Source organism: Mustela lutreola, chromosome 7, assembly GCF_030435805.1.
Source record: "Mustela lutreola isolate mMusLut2 chromosome 7, mMusLut2.pri, whole genome shotgun sequence".
In the NCBI taxonomy this organism is placed as follows: domain Eukaryota; kingdom Metazoa; phylum Chordata; class Mammalia; order Carnivora; family Mustelidae; genus Mustela; species Mustela lutreola.
The window spans coordinates 6,763,131-6,775,891 of NC_081296.1; the positions used below are offsets into that span (position 1 = coordinate 6,763,131).

The 12,761-nt window shown below is 47.7% G+C and overlaps 1 protein-coding gene across 2 annotated transcripts in view; it reads left to right on the plus strand.

The window, feature by feature from the left end:
* The first annotated feature begins 2,537 nt into the window (after positions 1–2,537).
* Positions 2,538–12,761, plus strand: part of BTBD1 (BTB domain containing 1) — a 46,229-nt gene continuing 36,005 nt past the window's right edge. Inside the window, exon 1 of one of the 2 annotated variants that reach the window (XM_059179877.1) lies at positions 2,538–3,034. In XM_059179877.1, coding sequence (XP_059035860.1) covers positions 2,637–3,034 — 398 coding nt within the window. In that variant the 5' untranslated portion in view covers positions 2,538–2,636. The remainder of the gene's footprint in view (positions 3,035–12,761) is intronic. The other variant, XM_059179876.1, reaches the window with a different exon arrangement.

The window sequence follows — 12,761 nt, forward strand, 5'->3', positions numbered from 1 at the left end:
AGCTTTTGTGGTGTGGTAGTTTTGAAACATGTCCATAAATTCTCTGATACCCCTTGGAATCTGGATGGACCAGATTACAGATTAGCATATGTAACTAATGGAATGCAGTGGATATGACCTTGCATGACTTCCAGGCTATGTCCAAAAGAGTGATGCAGTTCTACCTGGTTTTCTTGGGACACTTGCTCTAGGAAGTGTCCAGCCAGTGTTTCTTCACATGCTGCCCCACCTCTTTCCTGTTCCCCTTCTAATACTGCAATATATATTAGTCCTTTCTCATACGATTCACAGACATACATTCTTTTCTATATTTTCTGCCCTTTTCCCTGTATTTCAATTTCAGCCTCTACTGACTTGTGTTCTAGTTATAGTCATCATCTGCTCTGCTCTACTTGGCTATTAAACACACATTATTTAGGTATTAATGTGTTTATAGTATTTTTTTTTCAGGTTAGGAGCCTCCACTTTCATGGATTAAATGTTGAAATTCTCCATCTTTCTTCTATTTTCCTGATCATATCAAACATGGTTGTTTTAACGTCCTTGTCCGATAAATCCAATATCCGAACCATCCACAGATCTGATTCTCTTGTCTATTCTTGGTCCTCCTCTGTCTCTCCTGCCTCTTTAGCATGCCTCATAATTTTTTTTTAAAGATTTTATTTATTTATTTGACAGAGAGAAATCACAAGTAGATGGAGAGGCAGGCAGAGAGAGAGAGAGGGAAGCAGGCTCCCTGCTGAGCAGAGAGCCCGATGCGGGACTCGATCCCAGAACCCTGAGATCATGACCTGAGCCGAAGGCAGCGGCTTAACCCACTGAGCCACCCAGGCGCCCCAGCATGCCTCATAATTTTAATTCCCCCCCCCCCCACAACATTGTAGAAGAAAAAAATGTTGACTTTCTGGATGATATATCTTGATTTATATGATTTAGTCTCTTTATGGCAGCTTGTACAGAGCACCTTGAACCTGTCAAAGATTGGCTGTAGCTAATTAATTTTTCTCTAACTACTGGTGTGTAACCCCTACTTCTAGAGCATGGCCCTTTGGGATCTCAGCCAGAAGTCTCTTGTCTTTACGAAAGCTCCTCCATCTGGGTGGGACCTGAACTTACAAGCTCAGTGAAATGGTAAGAAAATTAAGGAGGGTGAATTGGGTACTGGTCTTTTAAATGCAGTGGAAATCAATTCAGCTGGAGGAAGGAGATGCTTGCCGCAAAGCGGGAAGTTCAACAACATGCTGCCCACCTCTTCGGACTCTGGGATTAGAAGCAGGAATCAGTGCCCAGAGCCCAGATATTTGGAGGGCAGGTTCCTTTTGCCCACGTGGCTCCCACAGGCCGGGTGCAGCTGTCTCCCTTCCATGTGGCTGGGGCTGAGGGATGAGTGGCTGCTTCTGTGCACAGAACTGAAATCGACAGAAATTAACAGCAGTGTCTAGTCCAAATCTTCCCCTAAATGACCAGCCTTTAACAGGCTCCAGAAAGCCAAAATAGCCACATCAGACAGACCCTGCCAGCAGCTGCTGTCTAGGAGGGGAGACAGATTCCTGGGGTTTCCTCCTCTGCCACCTTCCCAGAATTCTGTACTTCATTTCATTACTTCCACTTTCGCAGAAAGAGTGGTTTTGGCTATACTTTAGCTTGAACTCAGCGTTGATTGCATTCCACAAGTTTTCATACACAGCGTCCTCATATTTTCTATTAAATTATAATTATTGTTGATAATGCGGCCTCTACTATATGACCTCTGGTACATTTGAGAGATTGTGGGTTTTTTCTGATATTTAAAATATTGTTGTTTATTATTTTTGGTGGGCACCAAAGCAAGGTTTGAGTGATATCAAGGTGATGGTACAGAGTTCCCAGGGAGGGAAGGGACCCAAAAGTGTTGCCCTAAAATAGTGTTAATTTTTAGCAATGGATTGTAAAACGTTAAAAAAATAGTTCCGTGATCCACAGTGACAGTCACTGAGACACTAGAGCAGAAGAATGTGGGCTGCTGGATCTGGAGGGGTCCAAGATTCGCCCGTCTCCGGAGGGGTGACTTGGAGATTACTGGGGAAGGGAGGCCGTGGGTCATCCTGCCGCCCTCCGAAGCGCTCCCTGGCTGAGGCCTCGGGGCCTCCCATTTCCACGGGAAACTCCTGAAGGGACAGCCCAGGAACCTGCCCCTGGGATACGTGGGAGGCGCTGGAGCTGATGATGAGGGGCCCGAGGCGAGGACGGGCGCTCCGGGTCGGAGGAGACGCAGGGGCTAGTGCGTCGGCCCTCCCGGGGAGGGGTGCACCGGGCGCGGAAAACACCGCCCTGCGTGCCGCGAAGGACTCCACGCTGCGCCGGCCCGGCTCGGGCGGTCGCGCGCGCTCCCGCATCCCTGCGTGGCGAGGGCGCGCGCCCGGTAGCCGCGAGCGGGCCGGGGCCGGGGAAGGGCGGGGCCGGGGCCGGGGAGGGGCGGGGCCGGGGCCGGGGAGGGGCGGGGCCGGGGCCGGGGCGGGGCCGGGGAGGTGCGCGGCCGCCGGAAGCGCCTTTCCCGGAAGGCACCGAGGCGGTGCCGGCCTCCGGGGGCGGCGTCGGCGATGGCGGCTGAGCGGCGGGAGCTCTCTGCCTAGCCCGAGGAGCCGCGCCGCTGGAGGATGGCCTCGCTCGGGCCGGCCGCTGCGGGCGAGCAGGTGCCGGCGGCCGAGGCGGAGCCGGGCGCCGCGGGGCCTCCGTCGCCGCCGCCGTCCTCTCTGGGGCCCCTGCTGCCCCTGCAGCGGGAGCCGCTGTACAACTGGCAGGCGACCAAGGCGTCGCTGAAGGAGCGCTTCGCCTTCCTCTTCAACTCCGAGCTGCTGAGCGATGTGCGCTTCGTGCTGGGCAAGGGCCGCGGCGCCGCGGCCGCCGGGGGCCCGCAGCGCATCCCCGCGCACCGCTTCGTGCTGGCGGCCGGCAGCGCCGTCTTCGACGCCATGTTCAACGGCGGCATGGCCACCACGTCGGCCGAGATCGAGCTGCCGGACGTGGAGCCCGCCGCCTTCCTGGCGCTGCTGAGGTGAGCGGCTCCCCGCTGGCCGCGCGCGCCGGCCTGTCGCCTCCGGGCCGCCGGCGGTCGGGGCAGCGTCCCGCGTCTGCGGCCGCTGAGCGAGCCCGTCGGGTGCGCTCCGGGCGTGGGGCCCGGCCTCGGGGCTGGAGGAGCGGCGGCGCCGCGGCGGGGCCCGCTGACGTCGTTTTGTGTATGCTTTTGCCGAGGAGAGCGGGAGAGCGGAAAAGTCGCGTGCGACCGAGGGCCTTTGTGTGTGTCTGAGGTCCTGACTCGGTTTCGCTCTTAGTGTGTGTGAGTGGTGGGGCCCGGGGAGGGGAGGACCGGGACGGGTAGGCGCGGCCGTTCCTGCCGCCGCGGTTCTGCGGACAAGGTCACATTCGCTTAAAAGCGAAGCCAGCCTCCCGTGTTCTTAGGAGTTTGCTTTCGGCTTACTGGGGGGTAACACACTGACTTCTGATGAATTGTGGTGAACGGGAGGGAGCCAGTCGCTTGGCATTATTAGCTTGTATTTACGAAAGTCCGGCTGGGGAGCTGTAGGTGGTGTTTTCCACACTTTTGCAAGTGGGATCGGGGCCCGGAAAAGTCAAGTGACTGGCCAGGGTAACAGCAACCTCATAAGGAAGACCATGCGTGCTTCATTACATCGAGAGGGTTTTAGCTGCCTGACGACAGTGTGTCCCCAAAGTAACACAGTCTTGGTTGGTACAGAGGCAGAAAACAGACCACTGAACGGGCACATAGTCGACGAAGGCTCAAAGCTCAATCAGGAAGCTCAGTGGGAAGCTGACTATAAAGTTAAACCAAGTAGAAAATACCAAGATCCCATAAATAAATGGATAAATGGCAGGATAGATAGGTAGAGAAAAATATAGCTAATGAACAAAGAATGTTTAACCTCAGTAATTAAAGAAGTGGAAATTAAAAGCAAAGCACTTTCTCTCCCAATATTTAACTTTTTCTAAAAGATTGTATATAGGGGGACGCCTGGTTGGCTCAGTGGGTTAAGCCTCTGCCTTCAGCTCAGGTCATGATCTCAGGGTCCTGGGATCGAGTCCCGCATCAGGCTTTCTGCTCAGTAGGGAGCCTGCTTCCTCCTCTCTCTGCCTGCCTCTCTGCCTACTTGTGATCTCTCTCTGTCCATGAATAAATTTTAAAAATCTTAAAAAAAGAAAAAAATGATTGTATTTAGGGGCGCCTGGGTGGCTCAGTGGGTAAAGCCTCTGTCTTCGCCTCAGGTCATGATCCCAGGGTCCTGGGATCGAGCCCTGCATCAGGCTCTCTGCTCAGAGGGGAACCTGCTTCCCTCTCTCCTCTCTCTCTGTCTGCCTCTCTGCCTACTTGTGATCTCTGCCTGTGTCAAATAAATAAATAAAATCTTTAAAAAATTTATATTTATTTGAGAGAGAGAGCAGAGTAGGGATGAGGGACAGAGGGAGAGAGAGGGGGAGAAGCAGCCTCCCAGCTGAGCAGGAAGCCCAATGCAGGGCTCAATCCCAGGAACTCAGGATCATGACCTGAGCCCAAGACAAATGCTTAAGTGACTGAGCCACCCAGGAGCCCCACCTCAGTATTTTAGAGATCTGTTGGAAGAGCCCTAAGGTGGTGGTAAAATAGTTTGACACTGTAGATTCCCCCCACCCAGTATTCAAGTACTGTACAAAATGTTGTCTATAAAAATGTTTACGGCTGGATTATTGCAGTAGAGAGGAAGTAGTCAGCTGGTCGGAATGGTTAGATACCAGTGATAGGGGCACTCCATGCAGGGTAATGCCACCGAGTGTGATACTGAGGAATACTAGGCGATACTGTTAACATAGGAAGTGTGTATGATACATAGCATTGAAGCTGTGTGTGCTGGGAATAAAACAGAAGGAACAGAACCAGGCGCATACCCAGAGGTATGGAGAGAAGGAAGCGCACCCGAATGCTACCCGAAGCGTATTGGAGTGGTAAGATGATAATTGCCTTTTTGTCCTTCTTTTTGTTTCATATATTTTCTGCAGTTTAGTGAAATTATATTTATAAAGACAGAGAAAAAAGCCAGCTTAAGAGCTGGGATCTAGGTCTTTTGGTTTTGGTTTGGCATTGACAGGAGGATTGGTTTTTCTAGACTATAGGTATTTAAAGGGATTTGTTGGTCTACCTGCATTGCATCCTGGAGTGCTTGTTAAATTTGCAGATTCTTCCTCCCTCTTTGAAGGATTGTAATGTTTAGAGGTGGGGCCTTGAGAGCATTTTTTAATATTCTCTGTAAATAGGGCGCCTGGGTGGCTCAGTGGGTTAAGCCGCTGCCTTCGGCTCAGGTCATGATCTCAGGATCCTGGGATCGAGTCCCGCATCGGGCTCTCTGCTCAGCAGGGAGCCTGCTTCCTCCTCTCTCTGCCTGCCTCTCCGACTACTTGTGATTTCTCTCTGTCAAATAAATAAATAAAATCTTAAAAAAAAAATTCTCTGTAAATACTAATAATACCAGCTAAATCTGAGAGCCACTGATCTAAAAAGACTGTCGAGTTCTTTCCTTTAAAACTAGAGTGGGTAGAGTAAGAACGAAGAGGGGAAAATGTTTAGTTGGTATTTTCACTGAAGCTGGTGGTCACTCAATCCTTTCCTGTCAATAGAAGGTAAGTGGATTAATTTTAAAGTCCTTGAAATTTTCCTGTGTTCAGCGTGGTCCTGGTTTTTGTCCTTCTTCAGATTCCAGTCATTGTTCTGTTCTGAAATGATATCTGGCCTGATTGTTACATGATACCTGGACCGAAAGGTATTGGCCGGCGGTGGAGCATAGATGCTGTCCTTACTATTGTGTGACAAACAGATGTCTCCTAGTTTGTACTTGCTGAGTGGGGAAAACAAGTTAGCTTGGGCCTATTTTTATTATGTTTACAGATTGAATTAGTTACGTTAGTTACGTTATAAAAACCTGCTTGTTTTGATCTGCCTGACCTTGAAGTGATGTTCTTCGTTGTTTGTTTGAGAAACGCTGTGTGCCCTTGTGCCAGTCCCCGTTTCAGATGTCGGATTCAGCAGGGAACAAGCAAAAGTCCCTGCCCTCAGGTAGTTTATAATCTAGCAAGGAGAAGCAAAGATAAAATGTCAAGTACTGATAAATATTTTAAAGAAAAATGATCAGACTGTGAGGGTAGGAGCATTCTAAGCAAGGCAAAGCATGTCTGAGGTCCTAAATTTCTCCTGCTGGAGGAACTTCAAGAATAAACCAGTGCTGTTTGAGCAGAATGAATTGGGGAAAAAGTGGTAGAAAATGAGTTCCAAAGGAGAGGCTAGACAAGGTTGTGCAGGGCTGGATAGTCTATGGAAGGACTTTGATGTGTGGTGAGAAACTTTTGGAGAGTTTTCAGTGTGGCTGTGATATGATCTGATTTACATTTTTAAAAACTCATTTGGGCAATTGTTTGGAGATTAGACTGGGGAGGAAGTACAATGGGCAGCAGGGAGTTGAATTAAGACACTTTTGCAGTATTCCAGGCAAGAGGTATGCTACTGGGTTGTATCTACCAGCTTGGGAGTGATAGATGGGTAAAAAGTGGTCAGACTGTGGATAGCTGATTGACCTTTGAACCACATGAGTTTGAACTACATGGGCTTATGTATATGTGGATTTTTTCCCCCACCAAATGCAGTATAGTACTGTAAATGTATTTTCTCTTCCTTAGGATTTTCTTTCTTTAAAAAAAAAAAAAAAAAAGACTTTATTTGAGAAAGAGAGAGAGACAAGATGAGTGAGAGGGAGAGAAGCTGAAGCAGACCTCACACTGAGCACAGAACCGAACATAGGGCTTGATCCCACAACCACAGAGATCATGACCCAAGCCGAAACCAAGAGTCCAGTGCTTTACTGACTGAGCCACCCAGGTGCCCCAATGCATTTATTTAAAAAAAAAAAATTGTTTTTTTTAAAAGATTTTATTTATTTATTTGAGAGAGAACATGAGCGAGGAGAAGGTCAGAGGGAGAAGCAGACTTCCCATGGAGCTGGGAGCCTGATGTGGGACTCGATCCTGGGACTCCAGGATCATGACCTGAGCCGAAGGCAGTCGTCCAATCAACTGAGCCACCCAAGCGCCCCTATTTTAAAAAATTTTTTAAGATTTTATTTACTTGTTTGAGAGAGAGGGAGAGAGAGAGAGAACACGCACAGGCAGGGATAGGGGTAGAAGGAGAGGGAGAAACAGATTGCTCGCCGAGCAGCCCCGATGTGGGGCTCCATCCCAGGACCCTGGGATCATGACCCAAGCCAAACCCAGATGCTTGAACAGCTGAGCCACCCAGGCACCCCTTCTTCCTTTGGATTTTCTTGATGACATTTTCTTTTCTCTAGCTCACGCAATTGTAAGAATACAGTATATAATAATACAACATAAAATATAATGTGTTAATTGTTATCGATATGTCGTCTGATCAACAGTAGGCTATTAGTAAAGTTTTGGGAGAGTTACATGCAGGTTTTCAGCCGTTTGGAGGGAGGGGGATAGGGAGTGGAGGCCATGCCCCTAATGGCAGTGTTGTTTAAGGGTCAACTGCATTTTGTAAAGGTAGAACCAAGAAGACTTCTAAGGCTTATCTAAAAGAGTACAGCCAGAAATATGAACCTGGAGTTGAGGGAAGAGCTTCTTGCTGAACATAAATTTGAAAGCTAAGAGTGAATGGTCTTTAAACCATAAGACCAAATGGGGTCACCTAGGGAGGGGATGCGGTTGTGAAAAGAGGTGCCAGGATGAGCCCTGGGGACCTCCACCATGTGGAGGTGTAGCTGAGGAGACTAAGATGACACAGACACTGCTGTCAGTGAATTAGATTGGAAAGCAAGGAGCCTGGGATCTTGAAAGTCAAGTTGAAGGAAGTGTTTAAACCAAGAGGGTCTTGAAAGTCAAGTTGAAGAAAGTGTTTCAACCAAGAGGGAGTCCCTTAATGAATGAGTCAGTAGTGATCCAAAGGTTCTTATGCACGATCTTATAGTTTCTGTAATTTAAGATCAAGTTTTTGCCATAGTTTTTTGAAATTTTTACTAAATATAACCTAAATTAGGTTAGAAAACCTTTAATCTTTAGGGTGGGGGAAAAGGAGTAGTTTAACGACATATCATTTCTCTTGCGCTCTCATCCTTAAAGGTAGTGAATGAGGGCTGAAAGGTTCATTTTAAAATACAAAGAATTGGGGTACCTGGGTGGCCCCAGTTGGTTGAGCATCTGACTCAGTTTCACCCCAGGTTGTGATCTCAGGGTCTTGGGATCACCCTCAGCATTGGACTCTGCACTCGGTGGGGGTTCCGCTGGGGTTGCTCTCTCTCCATCTCCCTCTGGCCTTCCCCACAGCACACGCATACTCTGTCTTTCTCTCAAATAAATGGATAAGTCTTTCTAAAAAACAAAAACCTGTGGTAATTGATTAATTTTTAATTATATTTTATAAACCTTGGCTTTTTTTTATTATAGCCATTTTAATAATTAAATAGAAGATAAGAAACATATAAGTAAAATATGAACCAACATGGTTCCTGGATTTTTAAGTAGTCTGTTTTCTCATTAGAGGTGAGTATGGTTCCTCAGTTGTGTTACATAGAAACTTGTACTGAATTGTCTAGTCACTTAACACGTACTGATTAATGCTTAGCCATGTGCCCACACCGAGCTGGGTATTGTAGAAAAATGCACACAAAGTATGGGAAACACAGAGATCCATTTCTTACTTTTTTTTTAATTTTAAGATTTTATTTATTTGACACAGAGAGCGAGAGCACAGGTAGGCGGAGTGGCAGGCAGAGGGAGGGAGAAGCAGGCCCTCCACTGAGCACAGAGCCCGATGCGGGGCTCGATCCCAGGATCCCAGGATCATGACCTGAGCCTAAGGTAGCCGCTTAACCGACTGAGCCACCCAGGGGCCCCCCATTTCTTATTGTTAATAGAACATCATTTATAACTTGCATTGCTCCAAAAAGAATTTAAAATATCTTAAAAAAACACAAAGGTAAGAAATAAAGCCAAGATGAAGCTAATATAAAAATGCATGCTGTAGGCAAGCTAGAAATTTAATTTTTTTAAAAGGTTATTTATTTCTCACAGATCACAACTAGGCAGAGAGGCAGGTAGAGAGAGAGGTGGGGGAAGCAGGCTCCCTGCTGAGCACAGATTCCCAGATGAGGGGCTTGATCCGAGGACCCTGAGATCATGACCTGAGGCGAAGGCAGAGGCTTAACCCACTCAGCCACCCAGGTGCCCCTAAATTTAATTGTTTTAAAGATTTTATTTATTTGACAGAACAAACATAAGTGGGGGGATCGGCAGAGGGAGAGGGAGAAGCAGGCTCCCCACCAAACAGGGACCCCAGTGTGAGGCTCATTCCCATGGCTCCTGGATCATGACCTGAGCCAAAGGCAGATGCCTAATCAACTGAGCCACCGAGCACCCCTACAAATTTAATTTTAATTGTTTAGCAGCTAACGGAGAAAGAGAAACCTAGCTAGTCAGTACAATTCATAGTGTTTGTCAGGTTAAAAATAAAACAAAGCATCTGCTTAGTGAATGCACAACTCTGTCTGATAATCTGACCAACAAGAAAATGCTTGTGAGGTTTGCTCATAAAGAAGGCATTACTGAAGTCAATAGTATCCTTAGTCTGTCTTTAGATGTAAATGTTTCTTTAAAATATTCCTTGCTATAAGCTAAAGGTATATTACCAAAGTGGAATTTAATAAAAGCAGTTTGAATGGGGGTGTGTGTGTGTATCTCAAATAGAAGAGCCTAAAAACAATTCTCTCTTGTTCCTGGCGTGTTCTTCCCACCGTCTTGTCATCCTTTAGTCTTATCTCAAGCAGACGTTTCTCCAGGACGGTTTTGCAATCTCCCTGACAGAGCGCCTGGTTACAGACGCCTGTGAGACCGGGTCCTTCAGCTCTGTGGGGTTTGTCTCCTTGTTGCTGCCGCACATGCAAAGGCAAACGGTGATAACGGCCCCGTGTTTCCGCTCTTTATTTTATAACTCTGGTATTTTGCCTGAAAAAAAAAAAATTAAAGCAGATGTAAAGATTCTTTCTACCTTGCCCTTTAAATTAAAATGTCACAGGTTTCTGACTCAAGAAGGGAACGGAGCATGCAGTAGGCCTTCTCTTAAACCTGATAGAGTGATGGGGAAGAGGGAGATGGAGTGGGAGCCAACTGTGGAAAAGGGACAGAGCAGTTGAGAGTGTGCTGCTGATGAAAGGGAGGGGGTGACAGGACCCCAGAATCCAGAGCTCGGGGAGCTGCAGCTGGCTTCCCTGGCAGACCCCCCCCCCCCCCGCCATCCCCCAGTGGTTCTAGGCCAGGGCTGGTAGGGAGATGTGTGAAATGAGAAGGTGGAGCTAAAATGTGGCAATTAATTTTTTTTATAAAGATTTTATTTATTTGAGGGGCACCTGGGTGGCTCAGTAGGTTTAGAGCCTCTGCCTTTGGCTCAGGTCATGATCCTGGGGTCCTGGGATCAAGCCCTGCATTAGGCTCTCTTCTCAGTGGGGAGCCTGCTTCCCTTCCTCTCTCTTTCCACCTGCCTCTCTGCCTACTTGTGATCTCTTCTGTCAAATAAACAAAATCTTAAAAAAAAAAAAAAAAGATTTTATTTATTTATTTATTTATTTTTTTAAAAGATTTATTTATTTATTTGACAGAGAGAGATTACAAGTAGGCAGAGAGGCAGGCAGAGAGAGAGAGGAGGAAGCAGGCTCCCTGCTGAGCAGAGAGCCCGATGCGGGACTCGATCCCAGGATCCTGAGATCATGACCTGAGCCGAAGGCAGCGGCTTAACCCACTGAGCCACCCAGGCGCCCAAGATTTTATTTATTTGAGAAAGAGAAAGCAAGAGATTGCACTTGAGCAGAGGGGGAGGGTCAGAGTGAGAAGCTGACTCCCCGCTGAGCAGGGAATCTGATGCAGGACTTGATCCCAGGACCCTGGGACCATGACCTGAGCCCAAGGCAGCCGCTTAACTGACTGAGCCACCCAGGTGCCCCCGGGGGAGTTAACTTAAAGCTTGCTTATAGATGCACCCTCAGCCAGCTCTTGCAGACTAACTGCTAGTGACAGCCTCCTGGCAGGCTCTTCTTAAAGAAATTGAACAAACTGCCTGGGAGAGCTTAGGGACTCTAGAGTCATGGCATTAGGGGATCCCAGGTGCCAGTCAACAAGCCTCCCACATACACAGAGCTCTCAGCCAGCCCGTTCGCTTTGGGGGTGGTTTTCCCTGGAGAGTAGGCCCATCTACACAGCAGCAAGGAAAACCTAGACCGGCTGCGGGAACACCAAACTGGAGACCACCATTGATCATTAACGTATGAGGGCATGAGAATGTGAACCACGGAGACCAAGAGCAGCTGATCCTCGGAACTGGGAACAAAAGGGAACCTGAAACACTCTGGTTAATACCACCTTGGAGACTTGAAGACGTTTTTGCACCCATGAAACCAAGACAGAGTGCTGTGGAGGAGAAAAGGAATGACTAAGAAGCAGGAATTCTTAGAAACATGAACATGTGTTACTGGGGAGAACAGAAGGCCAGAAGACAACGGCATGGACATCTTCTAAAACAGAGGGAAACAGCAGAGAGGAAGAAATGAAGCAACATAAAAATAAACAGCCAACATTTGCCGAGGCTGAGTACTTGTCAGGCACTATTTAAAACACTTCATTTTTTTCAGTTTATACTAATCCTCACGAGAGCATGATGAAGGAAATGCTGTCACTCTCTTTTCAGAAAGGAGAAACGATGATAGCTTGTTTCTAGTCTCAGAGCTGGCAGTGATGGGACGGGCTCAAACCCGAGCCTGAGGTCCTGAGAACACTCAGCCCTCACCTGGGGGGCCTGCCAGTCTCACCCTGGAAGCAGGCCTGGGCCCAGAAGCAGCGCGTTCTCTGATAGGCAGTTTCCCCACCTTCCCTGTGCAGGGTAATAGCCACTGCCTGCCTTGTGGGAGGGTTGAATCAACAAATCAACAAATGTTGATTTTCTCTCTCTCTTTTCTGTTCATCCCCCTTCCCCTGACTGTAAGCGATGACACCTTACTTGCTTTTTAATTCCCTGTACTCATCACAAAGTGGCACGTAACTTTAAGGTAAATATTATGAGGGTAGTACAGCCAGTTGACTTGACTCTCTAAAAAGGTTTTGGGGGAAAATTTTTTTTAAATGGTGTGATCCTGAGAATCAGCAACCCTCACTTTGAAGGCTGAGGAGAATGAGAATGAACAGTCTCGGCTAGAGATAGTTGTAAGCACAGAGATATTGTTAGAGGAGCACAGGCATTTGGTTAAGGCGACAGACTGGAGGCTCTCATGGGCTGGGGTTTCATCTTGGGTGGTGATAATGGAGACAGGAATGAAAGAAGAGGAAGTGGAACAGTAGAGGGTGGGGACAGGAGTTAGAACTTCCTTCACTCCAGTGTAATAGAGGGTTCTGAGACATGTTAATGGGTTTTCTTATTTTATGACTTGGATCCTAGCAATATACATATAATTACTCTGATGTCTTTAGTATCACTAAGATGCAATTTTTAGAAGATTTATTTATTTGAGAGAGAGAGAGAATCTTAGCAGACTCCCTGCTAAGCACGGAGCCCAATGTGGGGCTCAGTCCCATGACTGAGATCATGACTGAGCTCGAATCAAGAGTCAGAAACCCAACCGACTGAGCCATCCAGGCCACCCAGGCGCCTCACTAAAATGCAATTTTTATTCTTCATGCCATCCTTCTCT